Here is a 23,109-nt window from a genome sequence, read left to right as displayed (position 1 = left end):
AAAGAAATGAGCAAAAGACCTTAATAGACATTTCTAAAAGGAGACATACAAATGGCCGACAGGAAGATGAAAAAAATATTGTACTTCATTAATCATCAGGGAAATGCATATCAAAACCAAAATGAGATACCACCTCACTCCAGTTAGAATGGCTATTACCAAAAAGGCAAAAGAAAGGAAGTGTTGGCAAGGTTGTGGGGAAGAGGGAACAACTGGTAGGATTTTAAGTTAGTACAGCCACTATGGAAAACAGTATGGAGAGTTCTCAAAAAATTAAGAACTACCATATAATCCAGCAATCCTACTACTGGGTATATATCCAAAGGAAATGAAATCAATATGTCAAAGAGATATCTGCACTCCCATGTTTACTGCAGCACTATTTATAATAGCCAAGATATGGAATCAATCTTGTCCAACAATGGATGAAAGGATAAAGAATATGTGGTATATATATATGATGGAATACTATATAGCCATAAAAAGAAAGAAACCCTGCCATTTGCAACAATATATAGGTGGAAATGGAGGACATCATGTTAAGTGAAATACACAAGACACAGAAAGACAAATACCAAATGATCTCACTCATATGTGGAACTGAAAGAAAAAAAGAGGTTGATATCATAAGAGCAGAGAATAGAACAGTAGTTACCAGAGACCAGGGAGAAGGGAGAAGAAAGGATGGAGAGAAGTTGGTCATGGGGTAACGATTAGATAGGAAAAATAAGTTCTGGTGTTTTACTGCACAGTACAGTGATGATGGTTAACAGTAAGGTACTGTATATTACAAATAGCTAGAAGAGGCCAGGCATGGTGGCTCATGCCTGCAATCCCAGCACTTTGGGAGGCCAAGGCAAAAGGATTGCTTAAACCCAGGAGTTAGAGATCAGCCTGGGTAACATAGTGAGACCCCACCCCTAAAAAATAAAAATAAAAAATAAATTAGCTGGGTAAGGTGGCATGCACCTATAATCCCAGCTACTCAGGAGGCTAAGGTGGGAGGATTGCTTGAGTTCAGAAGTTCAAGGCTACAGTGAGCTACAGTGGCACCACTTCACTCTAGCCTGGGCAACAAAGCAAGACCCTGTCACCAAAAAAAATAGCTAGAAGAAAGGCTCTTTTGAATGGTCTTACCACAAAGAAATGATAAATGCATGAGGCAATGGATATGCTAAATACCCTGATATACTAAATATACATTATACAAAATACATATGTACCGAAACATCAAATTGTACCACATAAATATGTACAATTATTAATCTGTCACAGGATTTAAAAAGAAAAAAATGTATAATTACAATGTATCAATTAAAATGATACTGAATGCATCAATTAAAAATGATACTGGGCACAGTGGCTCATGCCTGTAATCTCAGCACTTTGGGAGGCCAAAGCAGGAGGATTGCTTGAGGCCAGGAGTTTGAGACCAGCCTGGGAAACACAGTGAAACCCTGTATCCATAAAAAAATAAAAAGAATAAAAATATTAACTGGATTTGGTAGTGCACGCCCATAGAACCAGCTACTCAGGAGTCTAACACAGGAGAATCACTTGAGCCCAGAAGTCTGAGGCTGTAGTGACCTATGATCACGCCACTCCATTCCAACCTGAGCAACAGAGTGAGATCCTGTCTCTAAACAAATAAACAAATTTAAATGATAATTAAAATAAATAAACATTTTTAAATTAAAAAAATAAATCAGTAACAAAAAGATAGCCAGAAAAATCACAAAATATTGAAAACTCAACAACATGCTTCTAAATAACCCATGGATCAAAGAAGAAATCCCAAGAGAAATTAGAAAATATTATCAGCTGGGCACGGCGGCTCATGTCTGTAATCCTAGCACTTTGTGGGAGGATCCTAGCTGAGGTGGGAGGATTGCTTGAGGCCAGGAGTTGAAAATCAGGCCTAGGCAATAATGAGACCCTGTCTCTACAAAAAATTTAAAAATTAGCCAGATATGGTGGCATACATCTGTAGTACCAGCTACTTGGGAGGCTGAGACAGAAGAAGGATCACTTTGGCCCAGAAGTTTGAGGTTGCAATGAGCTACAATCATACCACTGTACTCTAGCCTGAGTGGCAGAGTGAGACCCTGTCTCAAAAAATAAAAAAAATAAATAAAATATTTTCAACTGAAGTTAATTAAATACAGCACATGAAAATTTGTGGGGCACAGCTAAAGCAGTGTTTAAAGGGAAAATTGATACATTAAATACTATTATTAGAAAATCAGAAAGATCTCAAATAAGTGATCTATACTTCCACTTTAAGAAACTAAAAAACTAAATACAAAGTAAGCAGACAGAAATAAGACATAAAAAGCAAAAATCAGTGAAATAGAAAGAAAGAGAAATAAAGAAATTATTGAAACCAAAAGCTTGTCTTTTGAGAAGACCAATAATATTGAAAAATCTCTAGCCAGAGGCTCTCTTAATGATTAAGAGAAAGAGAAGGCAGGGTACAGTGGCTTGTGCTGGTAATCCTAGCACTCTGGGAGGCCAAGTCAGGAGGATTGCTTGAGCTCAGCTAGTTCAAGGCCAGCCTGAGTAAGAGTGAGACCCCATCTCTAACAAAAAGAAAGGAAAAAAAAACCCAGCCAGGCATTGTGGCGTGTGCCTGTAGTCCCAGCTGCCCAGGAGGCTGAGGCAGAAGGATCGCTTGAGCCCAGGAATTGGAGGTTGCAGCGAGCTATGATGATGCCACTGCACTCTACCCAGGGCAACAGAGTGAGACTCTGTCTCAGCAAAAACAAACAAGGCAACTGAACACCCCTCCTCACAAGCCCCACCCCTTCATTAAAAAAAAAAGAAAAAGGAAAAAAAGAGAAGACACAAATTACCAGTATCAGGAATAAAAGAGCAGATATCATTACAAATCCTACAGATATTAAAAAGATAACAAAGAAATACCACAAACAACTTAATGCCAATAAATTCAACAACTTGGATGCAATGGACAAATACCTTGATAGACACCAACTGTCTAAGCTAATTCAAAAAGAAATGGAGGCTGGGCATGGTGGCTCAAGCCTGTAATCCTAGCACTTTGGGAGGCCAGATCATCTTTGACAGGCAGATCATCTTTAAGACCAACCTGAGAGAGACAGCAAGACCCCAACTCTATGACAGAAAAATTAGCTGGGCATGGTGGTGTGCACCTGTAGTCCCAGCTACTCGAGAAGCTGAGGCAGAAGGATTGCTTGAACCCAGAAGTTTGAGGTTGCAGTGAGCTATGATGGCAACATTACACTCTAGCTCAGGCAACACCCTGTCTCACCAAAAAAAAAAAGAAAAAAAAAGAAAAGAAATAAACAGATCATTAAATAGCCCAGTATCTGTTAAAGAAACTGAATTCAGTTAAAACCTTCCTACAAGGAAAATTCCAGGCCCAGATGGTTTCACTGGTACATTCTACAACACATTTAAGAAAGAAATAATACCAATTCACACAAACTCCTCCCAGAAAAAATAGAAGAGGAGGAAACACTTCCCAACTCATTGTATGAGGACAGCATTACCCTGATACCAAACCAGACAAAGACATTACAAGGAAGGAAAACTACAGACCGTAGACACAAAAATCCATAACAAAATATGGCCGGGCGAGGTGGCTCATGCCTGTAATCCTAGCACTCTGGGAGGCCGAGGTGGGCGGATTGTTTGAGCTCAGGAGTTCGAATCCAGCCTGAGCAAGAGCGAGACCCCATCTCTACTAAAAATAGAAAGAAATTAATCGGACAACTAAAAATATATAAAAAAAATTAGCCGGGCATGGTGGTGCATCCCTGTAGTCCCAGCTACTCGGGAGGCTGAGGCAGAAGGATTGCTTGAGTCCCCGAGTTTGAGGTTGCTGTGAGCTAGGATGATGCCACAGCACTCTAGCCCGGGCAACACAGTGAGACTCTGTCTCAAAAAAAAAAAAAAAAAAAATCCATAACAAAATATTAGCAAATCAAATCTAGCAATATATAAAAGGGTAATATATCATGATTGAAGGGGTGACTTATCCCAGAAATGCAAAATTGGCTCCAAATTTGAAAATCAATCAATATAATTCACCATATCAACAGACTAAAAGCAAAAACAAAACATAATCCTAATAGATGCAGAAAAAACTTTGCACAAAAATCCAATGAAATTCATGATAAAAACTCTCAGCAACTAGGGATAGTAGAGAATATCCTCAATTTCATAAATGACACCTATAAAAAAATCTGTAGCTCAATGGTAAAAGACTGAAAGCATTCCCCCTAAGATCAGGAAAAAAACCATTCTACTGGAAGTCCCCTAGCCAATGCAATGACAGAAAGAAAAGAGGGAGGGAAGAAAGACATACAGATTGGAAAAGAAGAAAAAAAACTATTTGCAGATGACTTAATTATCTATATAGGAAATCCTAAAAGAATCTATAAAGCAATCTATAGAGCTAATAAGTGAATTTAGCAAGATCACACGACACAAAGTCAATATACCAAGAAAAATAAAAACTTATGCCTATCAAAGACCTATACATGAACATTTACGGCAGCTTTAGTCTTAATAGGCAAAAACTGGAAACAACCCAACTGGTAAATGAATAAACAAATTATGGTACATCTATGTGATGGAATGAAAAGATACAAAGACATGGAAATCTCAAAAGCGTTATGCTAAGTGAAAGAAACCAGATGTGAAAGCTACATATCATATGGCACCCTAGACAGCATATAACATTGTGGAAAATGCAAAAGTATAGGAATAGAAATGAGACCAGTGGTGGCCAATGGTTGAGAATGGGGGACTGCAAAGGGGAATGAAGGAAATTTTGGGGTGACAGATATGTCCCATATTGGTTGTGGTGGTAGTTAACACAACAATATACATTTTTTAAAGCTCACTGGATAAATTTTATTGCATGTAAATTGTATCTCAATAAACCTGACATTAAAAAAAAAATCAATGTAATGTACCACATTAAGAGAATAAAGGAGAAAAACTATATAATCATCTTAATAGAGATAGGAAAAAGTATTTGATGAACTTCAATACATGATAAAACTCAAAAACTAGGAAAAGAAAATAATTTACTTAATCTGATAAAATATTTCTATGAAAAGTCTACAACTATCGTTGTACATAATGGAGGAATACTGAATACTTTCACCCTTTGTTCATGGACATCTACTACAGATACTTCTAACCTACATAGTAACGGAGGTGTAGTACATGTAGTAAGAAAAAGAAATCAGAGGTGTTCATTTTAAAACCATTTGCTAAACTGAATAAAGGCGTTTTTGCTTGTTTGTTTTTAAGAAATGAGATCTCACTCTGTTGCCCAGGCTGGAATGCAGTGGAACTCCTAGGCTCAAGCGATTCTCCTGCCTCAGCCTCCAAAGTAGCTGGGACTATAGGCATGTGCCACCACGCCCAGCTGAATAAAGGAATCTTTATTCACTTGTCTGTACACATTGTATTTCACAATAAAAAATAACATACTTCAAAAAACCTTAAAGGGGCTGGGCACTAGTGGCTCACGCCTATAATTCTAGCACTCTGGCAGGGGGGCAAGAGGATCACTTTAGCCCAGAAGTTTGAAGTTGCAGTGAGCTACAATGAGGCCACTGTACTCTACCCAGGGTGACAGAGTGAGACTGTGTCTCAAAAAACAAAACAAAACAAAAACAAACTTTTAAGGATGCCTAACCCTATGAGCTAGCAATTCTATCCAACAAAAAAGTAAGTACACAGGTTCACCAAAAAAATCTATGGTAGAATGTTCATAGTGTCACCATTCAGAGTATGTCTACAATTGTAAATTATCCAAATGCCCATCAAGAGTTGAATGGGGCTAGACATGTGATGGCTCGCACTTACAATCCTAGTACTTTAGGAGGCCAAGGCAGGAGGATCACTTGAGGCCAGGAGTTTGAGAACAGCCTGGGCAACATAGCAAGACCCTGTCTCTACAAAAATTTTTAAAAATCAGCCAGGTGTGATGGCACGAGCCTGTAGACCTAGCTACTTCAGAGGCTGAGGTAGGAGAATCCCTTGAGCCCACAAGTTCAAGGTTATAGTGAGCTATGATGGAGCCACTGTACTCCAGCCTGGGCAACAGAGCAAGATCCTGCCTCTTACAAAAAAAAAAAAAGTTGAATGGATAAAAAAAATGTAAAATATTCACACAACAGAATGATATACAGCAATAAAATTGAACAATCTAGGAGTACATGTAACAATATCAGTGAACTTCAAAAACATACTATTGAGTAGGAAAAAGGCAGTCACAAGAAGTACATACTATGATTCCACTCATATCAGAAGACAAAGCAAGTGAACCCACATACGCTGTTAGGCATCAGGATAGTGGTTAACCATGGGTAGGGGATAATATTACATTAATAACTGAAAGGTGGCCAAGATGGACTTCTGAGTACTGATAATATTCTGTTTCTTGATTTGGTTCCTGGTTACACTGGTATACTCAATTTGTGAAAATTCAGTGAACTCAGGATATCTTAAGATATGTGCAGTTTTCTGCATATTATACTTCAATAAAGAGGGATTTTTAATTTAAAAGAAGAAAAAGAAAGCCTACCCATTGGAATAAAGAGTCCACCGTCCTCTTTCTCTTCCTCAGGTTGGTGAGCCAGAGTCCTGAGTGGCTTTTCTTGAGGAGAGGCACAAATATCTGGCTGGGATGATTTCCTAGGCTGGGTTCCTGGCTTTGAAGGTTGGCTGCCTGATGACAGTGAAGGTATCTCCCCTCCAGTGTGCATTTGAGGTTTCCCTGAAAGAATCACAAATATTGCTTCACACTTTGCCCATTCTCAATCACACTCAATTATAGAAATCAGCATCTTGTTACAGTCTTTTTAGTAAGACAACTTCATGAATGAAGCATATTCTATACAGGCAATGCCCTCTCTTAAAGACTGTATCCTAAGAAATATACTGAAATCAAAACTCAGAACCAATTTACTCATCTATAAAGTCAGGAAGTTGAACTAGATAATTGCTAAGGTCCTATTAGGTTTTTTTTGTTTGTTTGTTTGTTTTAGACAGTCTCACTCTATTGGCTGGGCTAGAGTGCCATGGCGTCAACTCCTGGGCTCAAGTGATCCTCCTGCCTCAGCCTCCCAAGTAGGTGGGACTACAGGTGTTCGCCACCACACTCAGCTAATTTTTTCTCTTTTTAGCTGCCTAGCTAATTTCTTTCTATTTTTAGTAGAGATGGGGTCTCGCTAGTGCTAAGGTTGGTCTCAAACTCCTGACCCCAAGCAATCCTCCCACCTCGGCCTCCCAGAGTGCTAGGATTATAGGTGGGTGCCACCATGCCCGGCCTAAGGTCCTACTGGTTCTAACATGCTTTGAGCCTTGCATTTTTTCTACGGAAAGATCAGATTCATAATTGTAAGAGGGGTTCCTGATGATAAATGGACATTTTATATAGATTACCATTAATAGCACACTTAATTAACTATAAATAATATACATTGGCTGGACACAATAGCTCATGCCTGTAATCCTAGCATTTTAGGAGGCTGAGGTAGGAGGATCACTTGAGGCCAGGAGTTCAAAACCAACTGGGCAAGACCCCATCTCTACACAAAAAAACTTAAAAATTAGCTGGGCATGGTGGCTCACACCTGTAGTCCTAGCTACTTGGGAGGCTGAAGGAAGAAGATTGCTTGAGCCCAGGAGCTCAAGGCTGCAGTGAGCTATGATTATGTCACTGTACTCCAGCCTGGGTGACAGAGTGAGACACTGTCTCTAAAAATAAATAAATAGGCCGGGCGCGGTGGCTCACGCCTGCAATCCTAGCACTCTGGGAGGCCAAGGCAGGGGGATTGCTTGAGCTCAGGAGTTCGAAACCAGCCTGAGCAAGAGCAAGACCCCGTCTCTACTAAAAATAGAAAGAAATTAATCGGACAACTAAAAATATATAGAAAAAATTAGCCGGGCATGATGGCACATACCTGTAGTCCCAGCTACTCGGGAGGCTGAGGCTGGAGGATTGCTTGAGCCCAGGAGTTTGAGGTTGCTGTGAGCTAGGCTGACACCACGGCACTCTAGCCCAGGCAACACAGTGAGACTCTGTCATTCATTCATTCATTCATTCATTAATAAATAAATCAATTAATTAATTAATTAATTAAAGCATAAATCAATCCTTAATACTCTCAACCTTACTTCCTTTACTTTTGGAGCCCATGATTATTTCACAGTGCCAAAAAGCCTAAAGACCTTGGCTTTAATGGGGATTCTACAGCAAGGAGTTGAATTCTAAATCCATCAAATCAAAAGTACCTCTCAGCCAAATTTCTTATAAGAGAGAACTTCAATGCACACTACAGCATAGCTTTCTCATTTAATTGGCAATCTTTAATAATTTTTAGAATTAAGGTTATCTACCTTTCAATGACACAAATGATTTCTAAACAAATATACTGGAAACTTTAAGCAAATATTGCCCTTCAAAATACAGGCGCTCACTTTGGTAGGCAGAGCTTCTTCCATTGATACTTTTACTACCTAAAATGTATTTGGGGCCCAGTGCAGTGGCTCATGCCTGTAATCCCAGCACTTTGGGAAGCCAGGAGTTCAAGGCCAGCCTGGGCAACATAGCAATACCCCATCTCTACAAAAAATTAAAAAAGAAAAATTAGCCAGGCATGGTGGTGTACACCTGCAGCCCTAGCTACTTGGGAGGCTGAATAAAGTAGGAAGACTGCATGAGCCCAGGAGTTCAAGGTTACACTGTGAGCTATGATCAGGCTACTGGACTCCATCCTGGGCGGGCAACAGAGCAAAACCTTGTCTCTTAAAAAACATTAAAAAAGTATTTGGTACTACTCTTTAAAACTATCCCTAGAGTTTAGCAGCTGTATCACAAAATCGTTTTTCATACTCTATATATAGAGAAAATGTTCCTTTTTTTCTACAACCTTTTTTTCCCTCTGACTCCATCACATTGCTTTTTAATTTATTAATAATTCCCCTTCTTAGAACTCTTTACAACCCCACTTTTCCTTTCCTTTATAGATATGCTAGGTGCTGAACCTCAGAAAGAGAAGTCACGCAGCGTAAAAGAGATCTGTAACCTGTTTATTGCCAACCTAAGAACTGTAAATTGATGACATGAAAATAATTAGCTGAGAACTATACAAATCAATTAATTACAAGCTGAAAACGGCCTAAGCGAATCACTTTTAGGAAGCAGGGAAAGCAAATAAACATAAGTAGAAATTAGGGTATATAAATAAATTTTAAAAGGATAAGTAAAATTCTATTAGAGTAAACATCATTAAAGAGGAAAATTTAAACACTAACACCTGCTGTCTAGAAATAATTTAACAAAGTACCAATTGTAACAAAATGTCAATACTTCAAAATAATCCAGATGTCTTTTCTATGTTTTTTCAATTTTTCTACAATGAATATGATGCTGCTACTTTCATAATCAGAAAACTAAAATGTTACTTCAAAGAAAGTAAAACAATAAAAGGATATGCACTAAATAGTTAAGACTATGGGTGATTTTTATTTTCTTCTTTAAAACTTTCAACATTTTCCAAAGTACACATACATTAATTTTCAATCTTTCTTCTTCCTTCCTCTTTGTTTTGCATATGTATTATATTTCTAATTACCAAAACAAAAACCAAAAAAAGTTACTTGAAAAAAAATTCTGGATAGACATTCATAATGTACTTTTATTGGTATTACTTGTATACCCAGCTAAGTAAAGTACAATGCGGTAGAATCAACTTTCAATTATCCAGCTTAAAGAAGGGGAGTGATGTTACAGATAATCCTAAATAATAAATGTTAAGTTCATTCATCTACATTCGTATATCTGTAAACTGACCATAAAAAAAACTCTAGATTCCCCTCCTCAATAGCTGAGTGACTATAGTTAGTTAACTAAGAACCCATAGTTACTTATCCACTCCTTCCCTAGCATTTCTATTTTCCTCCAGTTCCTCCTGTCTTCGTATCATAAATATGATTTATCTTGAAAAATACTGAATAATCTTGTTGCCTCCTCTAGCCATTTCCCATTTTCCCACTGCAAAAAATATCACTGGTGCTTTCATTCCTCCCTCTTTAACTCCATCATATGATATCCTTTTCCCAAAAAACTCTCCCAAATCTACTCTCAAAGATCATCAACCTTCAAATGTAACCTTTTCTCAGGCATTATCCTTCTCTCTCTCCTTTGCCTCTAAATTTTAAAGTACCTTGTTCTTAAAGCTCTCCTCCCTCCTTTGACTCTACTGTTACTTCTCCAGTTGTTCCTGCACTGTAATTTCCTTCCTCAATTCAAGATTATCTTCAGTCTGCTGCTCTTCTTCCTCCATCTTTGTTTCCATGGAGAAGAATCATGACTAACACTTTGAACATTTCTAGTCCTTACCTCTTACCAAAATTCAATCTCACATTTCTATTTTTGCTTATGGCCCCATTGTCACCTTACACTCTACTTACCCAAATCGGAACTCCTTTTCAAACTTTCAAATACCTGCCCCACAAAGGCATGCTTTCACCATCCCCCACTCCAGATGTCTTAAGTGTCAGTCTCTAAGCAATGTTAATTCTTTCTTTGTAATGTCTCCACTGGTACCTGTTCTTCTCCATCCTTACTGCCAGCATCCTATTCTAATCCCTGATAAGGCCTTAAGGGGAAAACTACAAGGCTGCCTATAATCTGGATCTACTCTTTCCATCTGAAGTCCTACTATTCTCCCACACAAACACAGCACTTCTACATGTTTGCAGAATATGCTATTCTACTTCCACTCCTTCCCCCACAATCTATCGAATCCTAGGAATCCTTTAAGCTCTAGTACCCCAAATCCTATTTATATGTACCATATACTCTAGCACTTAATCACACTGTCTTACACTGCTCCAAACAAATATGTGTTCATACTCTGTCTTCCCCATTAGACTATAAGCTTCCCAAAGTTAGAACTATGCCTTCTGCTTCTTTTAAATGTCACATGGATAAAGGAATCATGCTTCAAATCAAAAATCAGAACAAAGGATTTTTACACTACTTTCAGACATGATAAGGAAGTTTGAAAAATAACGTTAGACATCAAAATATGTTTTACAGGTCATTGCAATGATTTACTAAAACTACTGAACAGAATTTTTTAAATTTTATAGGTTATCACAATTTAAGTTGAATACTTTTTGTAAAATCTTATCACACAAGGAAGTGGTACACTAATACTGTTGATACTACTGTTGAAAAACTCTTTTTGATAATGAAAAAAAATCTGCCTCCCTATAGCTTAAAACCACTCTTCTTACTTTCATCATCTAGAATCTGCTTCCTCTTCTACATAACCGTCTTCAAATATTTGACGACTGACAGCTTTCTTACCACTCCAAAAACTTCCCAAGTTAACCATTCCTACCATATCCAGACTCTTCAGAATGCTAGTTATCCCCTTCTTAATATGCACCAGTTTGGCAATGTCCTCTTAAAATGTGGCATCAAGAAGTGAACATGATATTCCAGAGGGGGTATGATCAGCACAGTATACCATCAAGATTATTACTAACTCCCTTCTCTTGGGAATTATACCTCTATTACTTCATTAACAATTAAGGTTTTTTAGCAGTCTTCTTGCATTCCTACCCTGAATTAAACTAGGAGTCAAAATCCCTTAACTAAGATTAGATCTCCCATATCTTATATTTGAGCAATTCAGGTTTGATATGGTTCCCTTCCTTTCAAATTAAATATAGGACTTCACATTCATCCCTACTCAATTTTATAAAGCAAAATTCAACCAACATGCTGAGATGTTTTTGAAAACCTGATTCTGGCCTGTTGCGGTGGCTCAGACCTGTAATCTCAGCACTCTGAGAAGCCAAGGCAGGAGTATCACTTGAGGCCAGGAATTGAAGACCAGCCTGGGCAACACAGAGAGACCCTGTCTCTACAAGAAATTTAAAAAATTGGCCAGGCATGGTGGCATGTACCTGTAGTCCCAGCTACCTGGGAGACTGAGGCAGAAGGACTGCTTGAGCCCAGGAATTCAAGGCTGCACTGACCTATGATCATGCCACTGCACTCCAGCCTGGGCAACAGAGTGAGACTCTGTACAAAAAAAAGAAAGAAAGAAAGAAAAAAATTTAAAACAAGAAGAAAACCTGATTCCTGATTCTATCCTATGCTTTATATGCACATCTATCCCAACTCCTTGAATTAAGCTGTTGAATTAATACTTACCTCCTCACCATTTTCTTCAAACCATCACAAAAGGAATATATTTTTCCAGTAAAAATACCTAACTTCCAGTATCTTTTTCCTGATCTAGTTTACTCTGTCCATAATTTTTTACAAAATGAATAAAAAGAGAAGAAAAGGAAATGAATAGGAAGAATAAAGAAAAACCTTCATTTCTCCTTTCCTTACATCTAAATAATGAGTACTCAGTAAGACTGAGTCTTAAGCATTTGCCTCACTAAGTGGAAAACAACTATCAAAATAAGAAGTAATTTTAAAATAATAAGTTTTTGCTCAATTTATGTAAGTATCTACTATGTGCAGGACAATGTACTGTCTTGTTTTGTTTTATATTTATGTGGTCAAAAGTGAAGTCCATATAATTAGCAAAACGTCATAAGCTGTTTATTTATCCTTTTTTATTCTCCCAAGAAATTCTCTAGGAGAATAACAGTGAAAATAATTTGTAACTCATGAAAACCCTGCTATTCCTGCCTACATTTCCAGGTAATATATACGTGTCCCAGAATCAATATAATAATACAAGCTACTCGGAATGAGGTTGTAACTATAGAGCCAAATGCTATGACAAGGGCTGATTCTACAGGAGACCACTTTTCCCCCAAAGAGCTTTCATCTCTGACAACATGTTTCAGACAACTCTATTTCATCAGTTTTCAAACACAGTAAAGTCAGAAACATGAAATTTTGCTGTATAAACACATACAGTACACAATGTCATTATCAACACAGTACACCAACCACTTACTAAGAATATATCAGAAGGACAAAGTAAGAACAAGTGGGCTTAAAATACAGCAAAAAAGGAAAACAGTTTTAAAGTTAGCCAAAATGAATAAGAGAAGTTGAAATCTCCTAAAGCATAAATATGTTCTGCTTAGCCATTAAAATGACTGTCACCTACACACAGGAAAAGTTCAAACACCTTAGCATGAAAAACAAAACCCTTCACGAGCTAAGCACAATCTATTACTCTGAAGTCATCTCCCACCACTTCTTCCAAGCAACTGTGTCACCCTCCTCCTCTGCTCATGTACCTCTGTGCAGACTGTTCTGGGCCTAGGTGTTCATGCCACCTTCTGTCAAACTGCAACTCATCCTTCAAGTATGAAGGGTTATTCATTTCCGTAGAGCCTTTCCCCACGTCCCAGGCAATAGTCTCTCCCTTTAAGCTGCTGCCAAATCACAAAAGACTACACGTCTCTCCAGATATTCTGAATAAAAGATGAGAGAAAGAAAGAAAAGAAAGGGATACAGAAGATCTAGGGAATGGAAGGGGGAAAGAAAGTCTCTACCCATTCATAAAGTTCACTGCTGACCCTTAGGAGCACCGAAGTTTCAATTCCATAACAAACAATATCCCATTTCAGAAATACTGCTTTGTAAAGGCACTACAGAGAAAGCAATGACAAAATGATATTGACAAGGAAAATGTAACCTAAAGACTTTTCATATCTTACCTCCTTCTTCCTTGACTTCTTCAACAGGCTCTCCTGAAAATGGCTCCTTTATGACAGGATGATCGCTTCTGTCTTCTTGGGTAACTGGCCCAGGCCTGAGTGCAATCTTCTTCCCTCTCCTTGAGCCAGTGGCCTGGAGTTTTCCTTTACCAATGTGTATATTAAGGGGGTAGGAAGACTCCAAGGAAGGTAGGGTGAGTCCCTGAGAGATGGCCACATCAACAGCTTCTAGAATTGGTACATTTGTGTCCTGTATGAGCATCCTGGGGTTCAAAGATGTATCCTCCATACCAAGCTGATTTCCTGCATCCTGCACAGATTGTACTTCAAAGCCTGCGACTCTGCCATGACTTGGACCCCAGGATAGTGACACTGACCCCAAGTCTTTAACCTGGTCAGATTCTTGTTTAACAGCTGATTCTGGGCCTATGTTTTCTTCCTCCTGGTTGCCCTTATGCTGTGGGGACTCTGTCACTGTAGTTCTTCTCTTCTTACAAGGCAACATTTTAAAAGTCCCACTTCTGTTCCATCCTGAAAGGACAAAAGCAAGTTCTTATCACCTTCATGTTAATTAATGGTAATAACATTTGCTCAATTATCTTTTCATTTATTCATGTCCAATCATAACACAATACTTCATACCAAAGGCACAATTTCTCTTTAGGTGTAAGATGAGAGACAATGGTTAGAGTGACTGAGTTCAAATCCCAACTCCACTACTGACCAGTATGTCACCTAGCCAAGGCACTTAACCTCTGTAAGCATCTGTTTCCTCAACAGTGAAAAATATTGATTGTTCTTATCTCAGAGAGCTGTCGCAAGAATTAAATAGTAAATGATTAGTAAGTGTTTTATTATTATTATTACCATCAGGGAGGTAGACTAGCATGATGCTGAGAGTAAACTGTGGACCAAATTGGATTTGCTTCCCAAGTCAGCTCTCTCCAGCTTTGTGACCTTGCCAAAGTTATTTAACTTAACTCTCAGTTTCTTCAGCTATAAAGTGAAATAAAAATAGCATCTACATCTTTAGCTAGTAAATGATTCATAAATGTTTGCTACTGTTTTCATAAGCAGCTACTTCCATTAATAAAAACAATTCAAAAGCAAAATGTGGCTGTTTAAAAATGCTAGTAACAAATTTTGTGCTGAAACAAGGGAGAGGAGATGTCTATTGTTTTTTGCATTATGTTACTTCTTGACTCTTGGCTTCAATTCTAGTGATCACATTTTAAAGGCAATACTGATCTAAACTGGATGGCATCTTCTTTTCTGTTCTTTTTAACACCTGTTTGCAAGCCTCTTTTATAGTACTTATCATTTTTGTAAACATCTCTATGCCTATCTCCTTCCCATCTCCCTTCTCCAAAACTATGAGCTTCTAGAAGAAAAAGACTCTTTCAACTAGTATCTCTAACATTCAGCAGGAGCTGGGTATTGTAGATACCCAATGAATGTTCCATGAATAATGAGTCAATGAAAGAGGGCTTAAACAACTTATTCTGTGCAGCATTTGGACCAAATGTTAAGCATCATATGGAAACTGCATCTTACCACCCAGGAAAACCTTACTCTCATAAACAGATCCCAGAACAAAATAAGCTGCCTTGAGTTACATCACTGGCAATGTTCAAAGTCTGAATGCCCACCTACCAGAGTACTAGATGAAAGCTTGGACTAGAAAACTGAAAAATACGAATTGTTTCTAACTCTTACAAGTCTGATCTATTTAACTATATAACGTGAGTTTTAAACTTCCTTAATTCAGTTTCTCCAGGACATTAGGAGAGATTCCCCTTGCGTCCAATCAACCGATGTCCTTATTCTGGTAATTAAAACTCAATAAACACGTCAAGATTCCATTGATTCCTGTGAGAGAGGATGGTGAGTGGATAAGGAGTGGAGTAAGAGCAGCCTTTTAGGCGATTCCTTTATTTCACAGATGAATTACTGTGAATGACTTTCACAGAGGTTTAGAAAAGAAAAAAAAAAAAGAAGAAACAAGGAAAGAAAGAAAGGTAGCTGCTATTCAAAGTTAGCGTGCAGGGATCGGCCCCAGGCACCTCAAACACAGCAGCAATGCGAAAAGTCCGCTCCTTTGGGAAACGGAGTCGGACCGACGGGTGAATGTCAATCTGGAGGCAATCCCGACTCGGCCCTCTCCTGGGAAAACATTTCCCAAAGGGGGTCCTAACTGTGCTTTCCATTTCGGCGCCGAACGCTGGTTCAAGTCCCCACGCCTACATAGAACACCTTCGCACTCCTAACTTCCGTCATGCACCCAGCGCCCACCCTCAGACCTGACCCCCCTCATCCTGGGCATCCTTCACCCAGGTGTCCCAGCTCCCACTTGCCTCTTCCAGTCCCACGGCACCCAACCCAGTACCCTCACAAGCCGGCCTGATCCCGCGGAAACTCGGCTTAGGAACCACCGGAAGTCAGCCAACGGCAGCGACCGACGTGCGCGTCCCCGAGTTGTGGTACGCCGCGCTTCCGGGCGTCAAGGAGCATGCGACAAACCTTAGGCGCCATCCTATTTTAGGGCCGAATGAAGCCACGGCGCTAGTACGTCAGTTATTGGCAAAAAAATTTAAAGGTCCTACTTCGCTTGCTCTGCCCATGAACTACCCTACTCGAAACCGGGATTGAGGTTCAGTGGTTTAGATTGACAACTAATCTTTCTCGCCGCGAGACACCTGGAACACAGGACCAAGGAAATGAAGAATTCACAAAATTTCAGAAAGAGAATTCTCCAGGTTCCTGAATAAAGCTAAGGCAGCCTTGGCCTCAAGCTATAGTAATTACTCAAATATGTACAATATTCTGAATTTTACAAAATGCTCTCATATTATCTTAGGTGATTTGGCCTCCACAATAAGTTCTGTGGGACAACGGATATTATTATATCATCTTCCAGTTTGCACAGGACAAATTTCTGGCTCAGCTGAGTTGGTGATTTCACAAAGGTACACACTATAAAGGGGAATCAGTCGATGCTCAGTAATTCAATACGTGTTTTTTTAATTAATTACTCCTAAAGCCATGTTCTTTCCACTTTTCTAGAAGGACAGAATGTCAAAGCTGGAAAAATACATTCAGCTTCATCACAGGTGAACCACCAACAAATTTTTATTCACTTGAACTGAATCCGACAGGATGAAAGTATCCACAACCAAAATAAAGGATGGAATTGATGTAATCATGGCTATAATCGCCAGGAATCTGACTCTAACATGAATCACACCAAGTCTCCCAAATACCAAGGAAGTCTCCAGAAGCTTGGAGTTTCATTTGTGTCCTCATTTTGACCTACAGTTCTTTTAGGCTAGTGTGCTTCTTTCTCTTTCTCTCTCTCCCCTCAATCCCTCGACCCCGAAACCCTACGCACTTGAGGCTTATGGAAAAGAAATATTGAACACTGATTAACTTTGGCACTTCTCATTAGTCTTAAAAAAAAAAAAAGCTTTAATTTACACACCATAAAATCCATCTGTTTTATGTGTACAATTGAATGATTTTTAGTGAATTTTCAAAGTTGTGCAATCATGCCCAGGTTTGGTCTTTAATCAGTTTCTGAGGTTTAAGAAAGTTTCCATGAACCATTAGTGGTCTCAGAAATACATACCAATAATGCCAATTCATACTGAAATCCAGACAGTATAGCATTTTGCTTTTCAAAAATTCTGGAACCCGGAACCCAGAACATTCTGCTGCTATATTAAGCCCAGGAAACCGGAATCACAGTATCTACAGGATTTCATAGGATAATCTCCCTACACTTCTTTCTCCTGCTTCAGAACTTTCGCTTTATGGACCCACAGCCGGTTAATAAGCGGAGCCTCATTCTCGCGAAAACTCGGTGGTGGGAGGGGTCCTCTCACGGAGATCTTCCGGAAAGGGGCGGGGCCTGCGTTCCGGAACTTTTCGGACAGAGGCGGAGTCTTCTGCCGAGGGCCATTCGGAAGCAGGCGGAGCCTACCTCGCATCAGGACCAGTCTGACTGCACCTGCATCCTTAGCTCAGAGCATCCTTGGAGCATCTTAAGAGGCGAGCGCAGCTGGCAACCAGGGACCGGACCGTCGCAGGAGGCTTCGGCCGGATACCTACCCTCTCCCCTGACCTAGAGCTCTACAGCAGCTGCCTCGGTACTGACCCGGGGTTCCCAGAGTTGTCTGGCCATTGCAAAAACATTTATATCAACAGCCTCTGATTACGACATGGCCGAGATCACCAATATCCGACCTAGCTTTGGTAAGTAGAGTCGGGCAAACTAAGCTTGAGGTGGACTAAACCGTTGCAAGCCAAGGGGGCCCAACGGCTGGGCAGAGAATGAAGCCCAGACTAGAGCCTTGAAAGTGCCAGCCCTACTAGAATTAGGCCTGTGGTCGTGGGTAGCCAGCAGTGCACAGCGCCTGAACTTGAACTATGGGCTGCAGGGACTGGCAAGGCCAGAGCCACACCGCGGGTGGGGAAGTACAGGATGCTAAAACCTTGTATGGTGCACTGTCAGCACTGCTGGAGGTGAGAAACAGCGAGCCAGCGTGCGGAGGACGTGAACCCCTCCTTCTGGGGGAGGAGAGGTGGGGTAGGCCGAGCCCTCCCCCTTGGGGCACGCAGGGCGGTGCCCCTTCCTCCCCTCCCACTCCTAAGGGCTGCGGGGGAGGGAGGTGACAAGGGGGATGGGGCATCAAGATGGCAGCTTGGAGACTGTGGGTTGTGTGGCTGGCAGCCAAGGGAGGCGGCGGCCTCTGGGGAAAGAGGGGTGCGGGGGTGGGGAGCAAAAAGGAAGCCACTCCTTAAGCTGGTCAGCTGGATGCTGGGGCTGGGAGGAAACGTAAGCCCTGCAAGCTCCATTCTGCATCGTAATGGTGGGGTCTGTCCGATGCTACCAAATGGCGCTTGGCGCTGCTGGGCTGGGGGATGACGTGATGTCTATTCTGGGCCTCCTGGCAGCGCCTAGGCTCTCCTTCCGGGGCCTTTGTTCCCTGTTTCCCTGGGCTAGCTTTTCAAAAAGGGGACTCACCCGCGCTGGTGCTGGCGGGGGCGCGATCCAGGCCGGAGGGGGAGGGGCGAGAGAGGCCCAGCCAGGGGGAGGCCGCTTTGTGTACCAGAGAAAGCATTACGTCATCTTGGAGCGGCTGGTCCCAGACCCAGCCCTATGGGCTCCAAGATTAGTTTTACACTCCCTGGGACAGAAAGTGGAGTGGAAAATAGGGGAAAAGGTGGGAAAGACAAGCTTGAGAAGCAAGTTTTTTTCCTCTTTAGGGACTCCTCCAAAATATGCTAGGGGAACAAACTTCCTGTGCTATGCTTTTCTGGTCAAATAAATAAATAAAATATAACTGCCCTGCTTCTCCCTCCATTCTACTATAGTTTAGATGGGGAAGCCAATGAGAGTTGCTGCTAGCTTAAGAACGTTTTATTCCTTAAGGGACTCTATCCCTCAGAAAATCCAGAAGGTTTGAGGTATTTAGGGTAGGGACACAATCCAGCTAGGAAATGGCTTTTCTCACTCCCAAATAAGAGGTATATTGAAATGAGCAGAACCCAATGTGCTCTATCCCCTCCCTCAATATAAGGAAGACGTCAAATCAGGGAAAATATTCAGATAACATATCTTCACACTCTACTACTTATTCCCACATATTCCCCAAGGCTAAATCTTGATTTGTATTTCTTTCTTCTACTTCATCTTCTGCATTTCAATCGTTGGAGTTCCAAGTTTCCAAAGTAAAAGTCCCTTTTGTGATCACATGTATAACCCATGATTTTTTCTTGCTCTTTTTCTCCTTGTGCCTTTCCAACAGATTCCTTTCTCTAATTGCAGTTCCAGAGTCCTTGAAAAAGTAGATAGTGAGGAATGCAATATAGTGATTTCCTTTAGAGGGACTATTATTAGAAAAGGGAAAAGAAATTATATCAGCCTTTTACGTACTATGTTTTATTTAATCCTAACAAATACTCTGCAGTGTAGGTATTATATATATTTGCCAGATGAGGAAACTGAGGCTCAAGGAGATAAAATAACTTGGCTCAAGTGAAACAGACTAGTTAGGGTAGTGCTAGGATTTAAACCAATGTCTGGCTGATGCCAAAGTTCCTTCTTATTCTACTGTATTACACAGTCCTACTTGACAGCAAAAGACCAATGTTTAGGAAAATAAGTGAAAATAAGCAGTTCTGATCAGAGGCTGAAGGAGTCAGGCATAGACCAGATGTATTTTGCAGGTCTCCTACATAGAGAACTGTGGCTTCTGACTTTTTCACATCTCATAGAGTACTTCATTTCGAATGCTGTAGCACTTGGGAGATACACTAAGCCAACACTCAATTTTCCATGACCATGGAGGACAAAAGGAACAAGAAACACAGATCATGGCAATTTACTGATACTTTAAAACACTCAGTTCAGCCATTAGTTTCAACTTCCTTTTCCCGCCAAGCTTTTAACTAAAGCAAGACAGGGAGCTCTGAGTTTCAACATCTCTGATTTTTCTAGTTCACTGTCTTGAGTGTTGGAGAGAGAGGAAGAAGTTAACAAATACTGAAATGAAGAAGAGAATAGAGCAAAAGTGGGAAACAAGGTTGGGGTGAGCACCTTGATAATCCACAAATGGGTCCATCTGTTTCTGTTCTTTTTCCTCTCTCCTGAAAGATGAGAATTCTTCATCTTCTCTCTTTTCCACCCTACCTCCATTTTCTAACCATAAAAGTTGATGCATTGTAAGCAGCAGTGAGTTCCCTCAAGATCACAGAGTGTATCCATGGTAGAGCTGAAAGACTGCCCAGAAATCTCCCAATCTGGGCCTTTAGATCTTTCTTTCCAATCATTCTCAAAAATATACCTCTCTTGGTAGTTCCCTGCTTTCCTCATAGAGATAATTAATGTTCAGTTTCACTAATCAGTAGCAAGCAGTTTGCAATAAAGCCCCTGATTGGTGAATGGAGAGCCACTTCTTTAGACTGTGCCCATTCTTATTGACTTGAATCCAATCAGTTGTTCAAACAAATGCAAGATGCAAGAGACTCTGAGGGATTCAAAGATGAACAGGATGTTGCTCCTGCCTGCCCTCAAGGAGCTTACCACCGATGCTGCCTCTTCTCCCTAAAAGCTCTTATTTCATTGATACTTTGAGACTAAACACTATTATTATTCAGTTTGGACATGGCAATGGACCTGGTCACCTTGATTTATTTTGTTAATAGTGGCTTTATTCCATATACTTCTTCTTTTCTTATCTGGTCCCAACTTTCATAGAACCGTGGAATGTTGAGGTAGAAAGAACTTCAGATACATCTAGATCAATCCCCACTGAAGAAATCCCTTTTGGAATGTGCCCAACCTATGGTGATCCAACCTCTGAAAATTTTCAGTTGTAGAATTACTGCTTCCCATCCAAGTACTAACCAGGCCTGTCCCTGCTTAGCTTCTAAGATGAGACTAGATTATGTGCATTCAGGGTGGTATGGCCGTAGACTGAGAATTACTGCCTCATGAAACAATCTTGGCTATTGTGAGGCAGTTCTAATAATAATTTGACTGTTTTCAAATCTGTCTCCCTGTTGCCTGTACACATTGGTGCTGGGCCTACACTCCAAAGTAAAATCAAATCAGACCCTCTTCCATCAAAATACCTAAAACAATTATAATTGAAGATTACTATTATTCCTAGACACCCCCAACTCCAGTTCCTTCACTTTTTCTTCATTTGACATGATTTCCAGGTTTTTAACTTTTTTTTTTTCTATCCTGATTATCCATATTGTAGAGTATGGACTCTGGTGTCAGACCAGAGTTTAAATCTCAAAACTGCCATTTTCTAGTATGTAGCCTTGGGCAGATTTCTGAGTTCCTAGGTTCCTCAATTATAAAGTGGAGATATTAGCTGGGCCAGGTAAATCATGCCTATAATCCCAGCAACTTGGAAGGCTGAGGCAGGAGGATTGCTTGAGGCCAGGAGTTCAAGGTTACAGTGAGCTATGATTGTGCCACTGCACTCCAGCCTGGGTAACAGAGTGAGAGCCCATCTCTTAAAAAAAATAAATAAATAACAAAGTGAGGATATTAATGGTACCTACTTATTCAATGAGTTCTTTGATTCAGAGACAGTAAGCTTTAGCACAATGCCTGGCAGGGACATAATAAATGTACACAAAAAATTGTAGTTTTTATTATTGTTAGTGCTGTACAGAATACTCCATGTGTGTTGTGACCAGTGCAGATGAAATTATACCTACCTCTTGTGTGATCTGGACATCATGCTCATAGTATAAGTTGGTATTAACCTAATTGTAGTCCAAGCTTGTGGCCACCTAAACTACTGAGTCGTTTTACCTAAAGTTGTCAAGTGAGATTATTGTCTATAGATAGATTTTAAGTCCAAATAAAAATTTACATTTATCCCTCATATATGTGATCATATTGACTTCATCCTCTTTTTCAATCTGTGGAGGCTGTTTTGAATTCACTAACTCATTTGCTCACTGAGCACTTACTATGTGCCACATTGTTCTAAGACCTGGGAATATAGCAGTGAACAAAACGAAGTTACTGTTCTTATTAAACTTATCTAATGAGGGAAGACAGACAAATAAATATATATCAGGGTAATAGGCGCTATGAAGAAAAACAGGGGTATTATCTGACTTAGCGCAGACAGGAAAGGCTTCTCTGATGAGGTGAGGTGTTAGGCCTACAGTAAGGGAGGCGGTGAGCTACACGGAAGCCTGGTGCAAAGGTGTTCCAAGAAGAATCTGAAATATGCTGGAATTACAGTTACTTCCTTAGTTCTACCTGCCTTCCAAGTCTTCCCCTAAAAAGTAAGGTGGAAAACTACAGGCCTTATCTAGACCTTTAAGGCCCAAAGCCCATTTGGCTTCAATGAACTTGAGTGGGGAAAGAGCCTGAACCTAATTATGTAAGGCAAGGACCCAACTTTTGTGAAAAAAGACAAGACTAGTGTAAGGGAAAAGAAAAGAAAATCTATTTTTCTTTAGTTATTTATTCATCCAACAAATATATATTGAGTGCCTGCTATGTGTTTTAAGTGATGAAGATACAGCAATGAACAAAACAGACAAAAATTTCTGTCCTTATGAGGCTTACATCCTAGTGAAGATAAACATTAAATAGTAACATTTTGTCTGGGGAGTGTGTGTGTATTTATTTATTTATTCTTATATGTGTGTGTATGTATTTTTTTTATGTGTGGAGGTGTGAGAGAGAGAGAGCAATAATGACAAGGCATGTGAAAAAAAATTAAGAAGGGCTAGGAAGAGTGGATGTGGGGGGTGGAAAAGGTTGCACTTTTAAATAGGATAGTCAGAGAAGGCCTAAGAAGGTGACATTTGAGCAAGGATCTGACATTTTTCACAGTCCCTATTTCTTCCTGT

General features: G+C 40.0%; 2 protein-coding genes across 4 annotated transcripts in view; one reads left to right on the top strand and one right to left on the bottom strand.

The window, feature by feature from the left end:
• GON4L (gon-4-like (C. elegans)) overlaps window positions 1-14,244 on the bottom strand; it is a 66,971-nt gene extending 52,727 nt beyond the window's left edge. For 2 of the 3 annotated variants that reach the window (XM_012658667.1, XM_012658669.1), the window contains exons 1-2: window positions 13,717-14,244; window positions 6,587-6,778 (exon numbers count right to left, since the gene is read on the bottom strand). In XM_012658667.1, the coding sequence (XP_012514121.1) occupies window positions 6,587-6,778; window positions 13,717-14,221 (697 nt within the window). In that variant the 5' untranslated portion in view covers window positions 14,222-14,244. The remainder of the gene's footprint in view (window positions 1-6,586; window positions 6,779-13,716) is intronic. The other variant, XM_012658668.1, reaches the window with a different exon arrangement.
• Window positions 14,245-17,918: 3,674 nt separating this feature from the next.
• SYT11 (synaptotagmin XI) overlaps window positions 17,919-23,109 on the top strand; it is a 17,648-nt gene continuing 12,457 nt past the window's right edge. The window contains exon 1 of the mRNA XM_012658912.1: window positions 17,919-17,967. Within this exon, the coding sequence (XP_012514366.1) occupies window positions 17,934-17,967 (34 nt within the window). The 5' untranslated portion in view covers window positions 17,919-17,933. The remainder of the gene's footprint in view (window positions 17,968-23,109) is intronic.

Source organism: Propithecus coquereli, unplaced genomic scaffold (assembly GCF_000956105.1).
Source record: "Propithecus coquereli isolate 6110/MARCELLA unplaced genomic scaffold, Pcoq_1.0 Scaffold59, whole genome shotgun sequence".
Taxonomy (NCBI): Eukaryota; Metazoa; Chordata; class Mammalia; order Primates; family Indriidae; genus Propithecus; species Propithecus coquereli.
This window is presented reverse-complemented; position numbering and strand designations above follow the sequence as displayed.